The 14,002-nt window shown below is 45.6% G+C and overlaps 1 protein-coding gene across 23 annotated transcripts in view; it reads right to left on the bottom strand.

The window, feature by feature from the left end:
• The window catches only part of FHOD3 (formin homology 2 domain containing 3), a 434,191-nt gene that overhangs the window by 356,865 nt on the left and 63,324 nt on the right, over positions 1-14,002 (bottom strand). For all 23 annotated transcript variants that reach the window (XM_074340102.2, XM_074340103.2, XM_074340106.2 and 20 more), the window contains exon 3: positions 13,023-13,087. In XM_074340102.2, the coding sequence (XP_074196203.2) occupies positions 13,023-13,087 (65 nt within the window). The remainder of the gene's footprint in view (positions 1-13,022; positions 13,088-14,002) is intronic.

Here is a 14,002-nt window from a genome sequence, read left to right as displayed (position 1 = left end):
ACAGGGACCACTGCCATTGCAACAGGACAACCAGCTCTTGCCACGTGCATGCCAGGGGCTTTGATCAGCACTTGACATGCCCTAACTCATCTGTGGGGGACACACAAGGCCACACATTATTTTCTCTGTGGTCTGGCAGAGTATTTGAGCAGAGCCCAAAAGTCTGAGTAGGAGTCAACAAAGGTAGGGCCCCAACACAAAGCTGTGGGCCACACATCCTGTCTGGGAAGCCACCAGCAGTCCCCCAGCTGAGCAGAAGCTGGAGTGGCAGGAAGTGTGTTGTCATCTTATCCAGGCCCCCAACCCACACTGTGATGTATGCACAATGACCAACCACTTCCTTACAAGACAGTCAACTATGCAAAACTGTCCCAATCTGCCAGAGGGATCTCCATCTGGAATCCAAGATACTGCCCAGGCACCCACAAACACCCCTTCATATGCAGAGACTCAGGTGCTGCTATAGGAACTGGGCCAACCCTTGGTAAAATGGCCGCCCTCCACCTCTTCCATGAGCTCTCCCCCTTTTAAGTGGTTAGTACGAGCCAAGTGCCCCTAGGCTCCTGAAAACCTATTCCACAGAAAGGCTCTGACCCTCAGCACACTGCAGGCCTATACCCGACGACAGTGAAGCACGCCCTCCCAGACGTGTCGGCATTGTTATGTGAAACCAGGTCTTCTGCTCATGGAAAGAAGCTCCAGTAACAGGAATAGAACCCTGACTGATGACTATAGTTCAAGTTCTTAGGCTCTCTGCCCTCCAATCTAATTTCCCAAGGCATAGGCAACAATCTGGTGAATATTCATGAACCATCTTTCATGGTGAGGGGAAAGAAAGCTAATTCAGTGTCATTTCCTGCCCACGTAGGTAAACTTGTGATCTTACCAAGTTGGTTTCATGCATAAATTACGTGTTATTGATCAGTCATTATTTTCCCCAAAATTTTGTAATCAGTCCTTCTATAAATTCTATTACATAATTACTCCAGGTCCCAGAGTTCAATAGTTTCACAACGTCCTACTTCCCCCTCAGAATGCTCTGAGTGGAGAATGACGTCAGGCATAATAGAACCACCCTCACTGGTGAATGTGTGTCCCCCCTTACATCAGTCATTCACAGAGGGACTTTTCTAAAGCCAATTTGCTGCAAATGTATTCGTGTCAAAACCATGTCTTGTTCACATCTTGATACACCAAACAACAGAGGTCAGAGTGTGATGCCCTAAATTGCTTTGGTTAATTATTCAAACAAGTGTTTACTCAGAAGATCAAGGTATAGAACGTACTCGCAGAAAATCAAAACGGACAGAGCTTGGTGCAATGGCCGCCGTGAGTGTCAGAGCAGGACCCCAGCACAGGGACAGGCTCAGCCTCCTCCACTAGAACAGTGAGCACAAAGAGGGCATCTGGCTACACACCCCAACAGAGTCACATTTTATTTTAGACTCACTCCCTCTCTTTAACCTCAAATACTCTAGCCTTAAAAAGAACAAAGCTCAGGGCACTTCCAGTTTTAATTTAGCCTGGCACCGCAGCGCTGCAAGCTTTCGGAATCACTGCAGAGGGAAGAAAGGCAGGAGCAGCTGCCTGTCATTTCCCTCTGGACACGTCACCCCTTTCTACTGTGTACACAGCTTATCTCTCTAAGCTGCTTCATGTCTCTGGGAGAAGGGTTAGAACTAAAGCCCCTACGTCCTCAACTCCTAAACCCAGTGTGCAGAGAACCTCTCTGTGGGGCTTCAGGGGTCCATAGGTCACACTGTGGTCTCTGCCTCCTGAACTCAGAAGCACATGGGAGAAGATGCCACACAGACTGATGGAGCCTTACCCCCGATGCAGCTCATGAGAGGACTGGCCTCACATCTGTGGCCAGATGGGCTTCATAGCAGCTCAGGGCATGACCACTGGCCCCACACACGGGCAGGCTGCTTGCCCAGGGCTGAGCAAAGACCTTGAGGGTCCTAAGAATAGGCCAATCCAAGAAGTGCGAGAGCCTGAGCCTCATCTGCTCAACTTCTGCCAAATCCATCCATCTTTCCTCAGGCAGAAATGAAGGAGAGGCAGGAGAAAGCCACAGTATCCTCCTGGGAAGCCGAGTAGAAAATCCTGCTCTCTGAAAATATTATAGGAAGAGTGGGATATAAGGGTTCCCCTGAGAGGTACCCTCACTAGAGGAAAATGGAAATCCATGCCACATCATCCTAGGGTCTATGTGTACAGGGAGCCCATTTAAAACAACCAATGTTCCAGGATCATCTCAGGGATGGAAAGTACAGCCTAGGGAATATAGTCAATAATATTGTGGTAACTATATATGGTGCCAGGTGGGTACTAGATTTATCGGGGGGGGGGGGGGTCATTTTCTAAGTTATATAAATGTCTTATCACTATGTTGTACACCAGAAACTAATATAATATTATATGACAACTCTAATTGAAAACTTAAAAAAAAAAAAAATCAATGCTCCAGGAAAGGACAATAACCAATAATTATGTAAGTTCATTTTGAAATAAGGAAGTGAATTCTTCAATTCTTGGTCTGTGAGTTTTGCCCTCCTAAGGGATACGGAAGGGAAAAAAGAAACACATCTTTCAGGAATAGGCAGGAAGGGAGGGCTGCCTGCCCCACTCTGACGTCCAGGCCTCCATGGGACGGAGCTACAGTCCCAAGAACACATTCTGTCCATTCTCTGTTTATATATAAGAAACAACAGACCTGAGCAGTCATGTGGGGGCTCCGGGGGTTTGTTCCCTCTGCTTAGCGTGGGCCTTATAGCTAGTTCAATTTAAAAATCAGGTCAAAGTCAGAAAGGCATGGAACCTTACAGAATCAGAAGAAGAATGAGGAGTAGACATAATTAGAATTATATGAAGACATATTCTTGGAGAAAAACAACAGAGACAAAAGATTCAAGAAAAAGCCCAACGTAACTGCATTCTTAAAGAGACACAAATACTTTTCAAATGTATACAGAGAATTCTCTGATTTTTAAATAAACTCTGTCCCCAAGTGCAGGTGGGGAAACTGAAATTCAGTGCAGTTCTGTGATTGGCTCCTAGAAATGCCACTCCTTCCTCCTTCCAGGCTCCTGTACCCCTCCCATCCCAGCCCTTAAGGGTCACACAGTATTGCTGGGAAATAGGACATAGAAGTCTCACACATCCAGAGAAGTAAAAGGCGAACGATGGTTGTATGGCGCTAAAAGCACTGGAGAGGTGGGTGGGCAGCAGCCCTTCCAAAGGGGTTGGAGTGGGGTCTAAGAGATGGACGTGGGTTGAAGTTCAGGTGTCCAGTGCACACAGCACACATCTCAATTACCGATCCAGAACTCGGGGGAGAGTTGGAAACTTCAAGCATGCAGCTTCTAGTGAGACTCATGAGAACGGATGGAACTGCTTTGGATTGGTACTGCATTTACTTATATGCCTCCTTGTTCCCTTTAGAGCACTTCACACAGCAGTTGCGCCCAGTAGGCATTTAATAAATGTAGATGAGTTATTTTCTAAGTTGGGTGTAAATCTGGACATTTCTCACATTACAGTAACATAAATGAGAGTGGTGGTTTCAAGCCTACCCATAAGACACTTGAATCTTGAAAGGTACAACAACAAAACTCATGTTCATGAAAATCCTACAGGACGGCCAGATACCAGGCTCTCGACCTAGGACAGCCTTATGGCTCCCAGTCCTTTTAGCAGCTCATACGGGGAGCGTGAGGGTTCCCATTTTTTGAAGTCAGTGCCATGTCCCAGGTCTACCTGCCTGACAATAATGGTTTCAAAAGTAAAATCCTGCCTCCCACTGCTCCCCCCGGCCCACCATCTCCCCTCAATGAGAGTACCCCTGAAGAGGCACCAACAGCTTCAGGGACAGTCTGGAGTCCCAGACCTTAGCAGGACCTCTCCAGGGCCCTGCTTTTTAAATTTTTAATATTTTTTATTTTGCCTTCTAAGCCATTTAGTTAAGAAAAATAAAGACATGCCCGAGAAGGATTTTTTTCTTTTTAAATGGTATATTTTAAATATTCCATCTGGGACTCTCAGAACCACCTCATTTGGAGGTGACATCACAAGTCCTTTCCATAAGGCCCAGGTCAGAGGTCTCCTGCCACAACCAGGAGTGGGGTGCTAGACTCAGAACCCCACATTCCCAAATCCCCGCTGAGCCTGACACCACAGTCTGGAGCCCCCTAAGAGTCCTGACCAAGACCAGGCCTTGAGTGAGAACCCGGAAAGGACTGAGCCCCAAACCATGGAAGACAGGCCAGGGAAGGCAGGGCTGCAGCTAGGACCCCCAGGCCAAGCTGCCCTTTGAGGATCACCATCCTGATACCTGAAATGGGCACAGACCAGCAGTCCTGCCCTCAAGAAGCCTGAGCTGTCCCAAGCATTCTGGGAGGCCATCTCAGTGGATACATCTCTCTCCTAGATTCTACCAACTTCCATTATAGAAAATCCACAGCGTAAATCACATCAGTGACTCATAGTGGCCTTGGCAACTCCAGCCAGGACAGCTTTGTGGAGCTGTCCTTTTCAAAGTCCCTAATGGGCTGATAATTGGTTTTATGGCTTTCTGATGAAGTGCAAAGTGCGCCATGGCACTCTGCACTGCTTCCTGGTGGCCTGTGAGACAGTGGAGCCAATGCCTGGTAAAGGGGACCAGTGCCTGGTCATCCCATCCTTGGCCCCCCATGTCACTCGCACCAACCCCAGGACCCAGGCACCATGCCCAGGGTGTCCTGAGCCACCAGCTCACTACAGGGAGATGAGGTGGAGGAAAGGCCAATGTATCACATCGTGGGACAGCTTTTTAAGGTACCCTTGACCAAACAAGTCATTAAAAAATCCTCCAAGGGGCGGCAGGATGGCTCAGTTTGTTCAAGTCCAAGCTCTGAACAACAGGGTTGCGGGTTCAATTCCCACATGAGCCAGTGAGCTGTGCCCTCCACAACTAGATTGAAGACAAGAGTTGCCGCTGAGCTTCCAGAGGGGAGGCCGGGCTCAGTTGGTTAGAGCACGAGCTCTACAACAAGGTTGCAGTTTGAAAAATGGCAACTGGAGTTGGAGCTGAGCTGCACCCTCCACAACTAGATTGAAGGTCAACGACTTGGAGCTGATGGCCCCTGGAGAAACACACTGTTCCCCAATATTCCCCAATTAAAAAAAAAAAATCCTCCAGATACTGAGTCAGCTGGCAAAATTATGTTATATGCGTAGTGAAAGTTTACCATCACTAGTGTGACTGACTGTTGTAGGCAAAACAAACATACAGATTGTATTTTTAGGTGCGATTTGAACAGCTTATCTATTTGAGCATGTTGTAAATGTCAACTCCTACAGCATATTTGACATTTATAGTCTTGAGAACATAATTCTTCAACTTTAAAATTATTAAGCAATATAACTTGGTGTTATGGTAGTTACACGCCTCTTCATGCATTCAACTGTCTTGTTTAATGCCTGAGCCTGTGTGCTCAAGAGCTTTATCATTCCCCATTTCAGCAGACCCATCCAGAGAACATGATTTGGGAACAAAGATGGGGACAAGAGCGTCCCACCCCATTCCCCAAAAGCAGTGAAGCTGGCACCGGTTCCCAGAGCAGCCTTGAATCAGGTCATTGGCCCAAACTACTACCATCTCATCTCCAACCTCAGGACCAAGATTTATGCTCACAGCTCCACAGAGGCCCCAGCACGCCCAGGGTGGGGGCAGCAAGTGGTCCCCCAGTCCCCACACACATCGCTCTACCCTACCCATGCATAGGCCAACACACACAGATAGTGCAATTCCAGAATCACCCAGTACCCTGTAAAACCGAGAGCCTCCCTCCTGGAAACACTCTTGAAAATGACATCCTACCCACTTCCACGGCTATGTTACTTTCTGTCTACTGCCTTTTATTCTTCTTGCAGAGAGAATACCAAAGAAATTCATTTCTAAAGTAAACGAATTAAACATTCATCAGGACCATGACCCTTTTAGTTGCTTTCTTTAATCAACAAATATTTTGTGGTCTCCTCCCATGGGCCAGAAACGGTGCCATGCCAGACACAAAACAGTCCACCTTCAAATGTTCAAGAGCTAGCTGCCACCTGACACAGAATCCCTACCTCGTAGATCTTCCCAGATAAGACCTGATCTCCTAACCACTCGCAGCCTCCAGGCCAGAACCCTTTTATTGCTTTTGGGCAGCTCCTAAAGCTGGAATGGACAGCGCGAAGGTCTCATTGGTTAAGAGCCTTCATTTCCAGGACTTCCCAACATGCAGCCCAAAATGAAAGGCCATGTGTCCAGCCGGTCAGGATGGAAGCCTGGAAGAAACATGGAAGTCCCAGCTCCACCTACAAGAGTCAGCAGCCCAGCTGGGAAGAGGACTTTTAACTGCATTACTAAACACAGTCAGCTCTTCAAGGGTGAAATCCATTTTTCTCAGCTGATTACTTTCCCCTAAGGCAATCTGTGCAACACAGAGCAAAGCGTTTTCCTTACCAAGGGTTGCGTTCTGGACATAACTAAAGGTTCTGCTGGACAGCAACATTAGAGTCTACCTGCCCGCACATGCTGCTTACATTCCTCTTATAACATCTGCTACAGGTGTCCCCACCAATATGACTATATACTTGTCTTTTTTTTTTTTTTTTGCCAGAATTTCACATTCCTTCTTAAGAATTTAAGCAATTATTAGGCCATTGTAAAACAAACACATTGATAATGGTTCTAACACAATGCTCAAATTCTATTATCCGACATCTAGGGATCCTTAGAGATGAAACGTCAAGTCCTAAAGAGGCAATGAATAATTTAAATAAAGTAAAAGGTGGGATTAAGAATCCAAATATGAAATAAAGCTGCTATAAGAGACCCTGACGCACCTGCTTTTCTTTCCTGTGGTTCAATTCTCATTTGGTCACGTCCAGATTTCCTTTCTTGCTACCTCTGAATTTCCATAGCTGATGTTGAGTTTCCAGCTCTATCGGGAAGGTTCTCATGCTAACTCTCTCTCATAGGTATGTGTCTCCATGTCTTTACCCAATCCTCATATTTATATTGACCTCTATGTCTGTAGATGGTAGGGCCACTGTCTAAATTCATTCTCTAGTTGCTCTTTTCATTTTTGGTGAGAAATCTTTCGTGACCTATATACTCCAAGATTCTATAGCATCTGTGGACAGCTACGTGACAGAACTGAAGAGTCATCAGCATTTAAACACTGGACTCACGCAGTCTAACAAACCTGGTGGTATGTTTTATAGCCTTCCCATATTCTTTTTGCCTGAAACGTAGCCACCCACAGAGGGGAGAGGCGCTGACAAGCTGACCTCCCCCAGCCCAGACCCAATGTGGATATTCTGTGGGTTCTGCCTCCTGGGAGCTGGGGCAGGTTAATAGGAAACAGGTGATGGGAGGTGTTTATCTGATTAACCCACAGAGCTTGTTTTTACCTAAAGAACAGAACCCTGGGCAAAAATCGGTCACAGACTTGATGGTGTGTAAAAGGGAGGAGTTAAAAAAAAAAAAAATGCAGGCACCAGAAGTCTCCTGCTGCAAAGGGAAACTCAGGATTTCAAACCCAAGCCCAAGGCCAAGGCTGCCACAGCCACTCAGGAGATTCTGCCATAGATGGCGAGGTGGGAGACGGACTTCAGGGTTTCTGGGAACCAGTAGATCTCGATGACGAGGACAGAAAATAGGAAATGTGACCCACTGCACATTACACCACTGGGGAACACTATGGCCAGCACACTGAGCTTGGCCACTGTGACATCCAGGGACAGGACAGGGGGAACCCCACCCCCCAATCCAAGGCTTCAGTGGCAGAGGCAGGACAGGAGCAGAAGCAGCCTCCAGTGGGAATGCAGGAAGCCCAGGGCAAGGACTGGAATTAGAGAAAGCAGGCAGGGGGACCAAGGGAAGAAAGAATGGCTCTGGGGGGAGGGTCTCCTGGCCGAAGAACAGCCTGTTTTACTGTTTTTCCAGTCACACAGTGGATTCCCACGTGAGGAGACTGCCAGCTTGGGCAACGGAGAGCCAGCATCACCTGTGTGGACCCCCAGTGCCCAGAGGGGCTGGACACGCAAGCTAACACACGTCACTACACAGGCCGCAGGTGTCTCCCTGTCTTTACTAGCTAATATGAAAACACCACCCAGGTGCTTTAGGGCCTTAGAGTGTTAAAAGGTATTTTGCTGTTTCCAGAAGGAAACCTATAGTTTTAATTGAAATTCCAAATAGTCCAAGGGCAGTGAAGACCACCTTGGAGTCTAGTTACCACTCCAAAGTCACATGTCACTCAGCAAGCCACCCGAGGGGGAAGGAAGCTGGAGGGGAGCCTCCCTAAAGAACCAGGAGGGCTCACCACACAAGACCAGCTCACAGGGAACGTAGAGGGAAGAGATTCTCAGAGATGGGGTGAAAAGGCAGGGAGCAATACTCGGCCCAGTCAGAAAGGTGGCTTCGCAGGCTTAAGAAGAAAGGCAGAACCTGAGACAGGGATTGGGGAACAAAGGAGGGGGTCAGTCATGGATTACAGCTCCTCTCCCACTCTCTGAATACAGAAGCCTACGGCCCTCCATACCGTAGCTAGAAGGGGTTCAGACACTGGACAGAATCTGTACCTCCCCCCAAGCCCCTGAACTGTCATCACACCATAGACACACACACCACCTCCATCACGACCAATGCAAGCAGCACTGATACAGGACCCTTTCCCATTAAGATTGCACATGGCCTGGGCATCCTTCTCAACACTGTGCCCCAGGGAGCCACCTCCTCTAAATTGGCTAGCACATGAGATGAATCCCCTCAGTCAGTCTTGCACTAGAAGATTCTTCTTGAAGACATGCTCCACTAGTTGTCATTCACCTCTTTGCTAGAACAGTATAGAGCGAAGCACACAGCTGCAGGACAGCTCTTGAGAACAAAATGCTTTGCAAATGATATATCGATGCTTCCTTCTGTTGATGTTTCTGTTGTTGGACACTGACTATTTTTCTACATTAGTGGATGAAAAGCCTTCTCCTCCTTTGCTGCCTTTTGAAGTCGTCTGTGTCCCTGTGATTTGACCTTTAAGGAGCAGTAAGACTAATCTCATGCAGAGATTAATCACTCAGCCACCCTGCCCGCTTCTGCCTACCTCATTTCTGTGAGCAGACCTCATCGCCCCATGGGTTTTGGGAACATGTCTCTGAAGACCCTTTGTGCCAGGTTGTTCTTAATTACAAGCATAAATGACCCTTGGGAATCTTCAGCCTATTTTTTTTATCCTTTTGTTTAATACTGGATACTGGACAGTGTCAGTCCCAGACAATCAATCGAGAGGGTTTGTTTTCTTAATGGGGCAGTAGGGTCTGCTGCAGAAAACTGACGTACACAAGTTTTAAGCCAAACAAAATGCCTTCAAAGTCAGCCAGTAGAAAGCACTCATATATTAACTTTAGGATCCTGGTGACTTTAAACCTTTTTTTTTTTTTTTTTTTTAAATCCTCAATTCCATTCCTCACTCCACAATTCTTCTGCTCCTTTTCTCTTCATGGTGAGATTTAGTCATCGGAGCCAGTTGGCCCTCCGAACATTTTTCTGGTGTCTGGAAATAGGATCAGTTGCAGGAACCAAAAAATTTATTTTCTCTAGCTAACCTCATGAAATGCAGACTTCTCATGCCTATCATAGATTATTTTATTCATATCTGTAACTTCATGCCCATAATATGACCATCATTTTTCAAGGGACTGACTAGATTCAGAAGGAAAGTCATGCATTATTTGCTACGATGTGTTACATCAAGTGGTCATCCTCAAAATGTACAAAGAAGTAAAAATTACAGTGGAAGGGAGGATACAGATACAAAAAGCTTGGGGGCCTCTCTCTGTACCAAAATCTCATTCCCACTTCCTGCCAAATGCTTCGGAACCATTGTGCTATCAGAAAAGACCTGTCTCCGTTGCTAACTGGGACCCTCAAAGCAGTGCCCCTCTGGCATTCATTTTTCACGAGGTTTGCTCAGTTGCTAAACATGAAGACTCCACTCACATCCCCATGGGTACAGAGTTCCAAAGTTAACACTGGAGAATTCCAAAGGCATGTCACTTCCAATTTGTCAACAGGCAGTCCTGGATGCTAAACATTCTTGTACTCAATAAAAACAGGAACGAAAGAGAAGAGAATGTAGGGTGTGAAAAACATTATTTTGGAGAAATTTGCTTGATAGCATTTTTAAACCCATGAGCCAAAGCTGATCCTGGGTCCTTCCAGTCCAACCGTGAGAAGGAAGGTCGCTGGGGGAGCTGCATATGGTGCGAGGTCTCGGACAGCAGCCATTGTCCAACGCTGTAATACCTCACCTATTTATTACATTGTGAAGAGGGGCAATAATCTTGAAAAGAAACAAGGACCCAAACAACTGACGTGAAAAGGTTTCCCCATCAGCCCCCCCCCCGTCATGTTTTCTTTTGTCATTTTGACTGACGATTGTTCCAGGTTTGGTTTTGTGTTTTTTCATCCCAAAGAAATCTCACCTAATACTGCCATTTGGAAAGGGAAAGAATATGTCACAACGGGGGTTGGTGCTTCATGTACATGATACATACATTCCATTTTCTATACATAACCAAAGGATAATATTTAGTGCTATTATAATAAATCTTTTCCAGACCTTGCCAATAATAGGAAATGGAACGAGAAAGAGGGTTTTTTTTAATACAATGGAAAAACTTTGGCTTCGTGGGTGCTGGTGTTAATTTACACAATCAATCCCTCATATGACATACTCAGGCCTAATTAGTGGTGAAAATGGATTAAAGCAGAAAATCCTTTTCAAATGATACATACATACCTTAAAACTTTATTTTTACTTGCAGCTATGGTGACTGACCATCCTGGTTTGCCTGTGATGAGGCACTGTTCGTCACCCTGTTTATAGCCTATAAGCAGACATACCCTCACACCCTGTTTTCAGCCCCAACCTTTCCTTGAATAAGGATCCACTATCTGAAATTCTGTGTGGACCTTCTTTCCTGAACCACTCCAATAACATGGTCTATGATTTCCAATCTCAGTTTCTTTGACATTAAACAAGAATGAAGATACTTCTGAAGACTAGAATCCTTCCATATTTTTATAACGTTTCCCCTTTTTTTTTAATTTCCCCCTCTTTATAGCTGTCACAATCCACTGATGTTGACAGAAAGGCTTTCATACTCATTTTGAAGCTTTTCCAAAATATTCAATGAATTTTCAAAGTAGTGACTTTTTATACTCACATTTAAACAGTTTATAGAATATTTATGTACGATTTCACTAAATGACAAAATTCCAATAACAAGTGCAATTGGCATAAGGAGGTTTAGGAACAAACCTACTGACCCCATAAGCACCCAATTCAACCCCTTGGGCAGGAAGTGATGTGTATCCTCGGAGAGAGTGGGGAGAACGGCTGGAGGTGCTCAGCATGCCATGGGGATGAGATATGGGCTTTATATGGATGATATGGGACTACAGGATACATAAATTAATGCAGTGAGTTGATAACATGGTAGTTGAATAGAAAAACTCCTATACTGAAATATTTAAGTACATACTGCAAAAGAGCAAATTTTCTTAAAAGGAGTTAGCTCATCAAGATTTTGATCTAGCCCATTTTAGTATAAATCTGCTTTCCATTGCTTTAGTATTCCTGGGAAACACCAATGTATACTCATGTCCCAAATCTCTACTGGTTATCATCTATATTTCAAACAGTATTGAATTTGAACAGTATTTAGCACATGTTATGTGCCCGGATTTGTTCTCGACCCAGTATTGGGGAGAGTTTATCCAAAATAGGTCACAAGTCATTGAGAAGTTTGCAAATTGTCAACATTGGCTGAAGGTCCTACAGATCTTACTTTGTTTCCAACAAGATTACGAACCCTCATGACACACTGACCCTCCAGTCCCTGAGGTTTATGAGTCTGCTACACAATTACTCGCTGGCCCCAGTGTCAGACAAAGGTTGCCACTCGAGACACTTGCAGCCTCACCAAATGAAGTAAAATTGCACAGATTTCCCTCCACGGTCTGGCTGCTCCCTCAACCCCATCCTTGGGACCCAGTAGAGATGGAGGGAGGAGGAAGGGCCAGAAATGATTCCTTCCACTCCACCCATGCACACCACACTCCAGGTGCAGACTGGGCCTCCACAGGATGACTTATCCTCTCCTAATTAGAGGCCTGGATTAAGACCACAATGTATATTAAGTAAAAGCAAAATTACTCAGATATGAAAAACTTCTATGCATAAACTAAAATTCAGTTTCTTTTTTTTTTTCTCTTTATATTACATACTTGCTTCAATTTGGCCCAAGGCCATGAGGAAAGGAAACCAAGCCAGTTTTAGAAATGCCTCACATAGAGATTGTCCACTTAGCATAAATAATTGCTTTCATTGCCATTCAAGCCATGTGTATAGGTAGAAAAACCAGTGGGTCCAGAAAGAATCACCGGCTGCAGGGATGGCCCCAGTGGGGTTTCAGAGTGACTGCAGGTAAGCCACTCTGAATCACAAACACGTCCGTTCAACACCATTATTGCTCAGTAACCGCATGTGTCCCATCTTGCGCTGACCTAAGATTTCCCTTTCCATCACCTGACCGAAACCAGAGCCTCAGACCCCACTCTCCACAGAGAGCTTCACACAGCCACCAGGAAGCATGTGAAGGTTACTTCAACTGGCTGGAGAGTCACACTGGCACAGCCTCAGAACGAACCTCATCTCTCCAAGCATCGCCAAAAAAAAATCTCATCAATAATCTGTCTTACCTCCAGCTCTAGTCACTAAACAAACAACAAAAGAGGTCATGCGAACCAGGGCTTCAAAAACGATCGCTAGAAATTATTTCACTAAAAACTCTAACCATCCAGTGACAGAGGCTAACCGAAGTAAACAGCATAACAGTGAATACTGTATTCCCAAGAGTGGCATTTCTCATCACTTGTTTAATCACTGAGGGCAGATGGTAAGTATCCCCGAGCAGATGTCACTCACCGATGCAGGCATGGACCCTCACAGACAGCTGAGTCCTTAGAATGATGCTGTGCTTCTTGCCCCGCCTGACAGAGAGAAAACAGAGACAAAACATACATGGGCATCAGAGGAGTCGGTGAGAAGACGCCTAGACGCTGTCAGTCAGCTTGAAAGTACTGACACACCCACCTGAGAGAGGCTACAGACAAACACGGACATAAACAGAACAAGAATCTACCCTGAAATAACATCACAGGGCTTTAGGGAAAATAAAATAACAAAATTTGACTCCGTTGGATTGACACACGCATTTTATTGCCTAACCCGGTCAGCTTGTTCCATCCACAGAATTTGCCTGTACTCATGCTTGACCATGTTGGGAAAACTTTGAAATCTGTGACCATGAAGTGAAATCCCTGGAATGTAACAACACAAATCTGCTTAATCATTCCCATGGCTATTTTTACATTTTTCTGGATATAGGTAAAGGGCACATACGTAGTGGGGGGTCAGAAAGAGCTGCTTTGCGGTGTGTCAATTCAAGACTGCAAGGCTTTTCTCTTTTACAGGAAGATGGGAGTCCACCAAAGAGCTGATGGGGTATTTATTATCAGGAATACCAACTTACACCACACCTTGCCTCACCTTTGCTTCGTTCCTCATTTTTCACAAGGAAGAAGAAAAGGATGGCCCTCTCCCCAATTCTAGTCCTACGAGAATTCATCTCACTTTATGCAAAGAAGGACTCAAGCACAGAGCAGTTGCCAGAGAAAATGATAAATGAGGTGGGGGGAACATGAGTTCTGCTACCTGGGGGAAACAATGTCTTTGAGATTTGGAGAAAGAGGGAAGACAATAAACAAAGGTAAAATGGAGCCAGCCAACCAGCATGGCAGCAGGTAACCTGCTGGGTCTCTCAGTGGCTGAATTCCCCGTCCCATCACTCCTCTGGCCACTCTCATCTCTGCGCATCAGGGCTTCATTTATAACAGAATCTCGCT

The sequence above is a fragment of the Rhinolophus sinicus genome, chromosome 4, assembly GCF_057876585.1.
Source record: "Rhinolophus sinicus isolate RSI-liver-muscle chromosome 4, RSI-T2T, whole genome shotgun sequence".
NCBI lineage: Eukaryota > Metazoa > Chordata > Mammalia > Chiroptera > Rhinolophidae > Rhinolophus > Rhinolophus sinicus.
The sequence above is the reverse complement of the archived record's forward strand: the minus strand, read 5'-3'. Positions and strand labels throughout refer to the sequence as shown.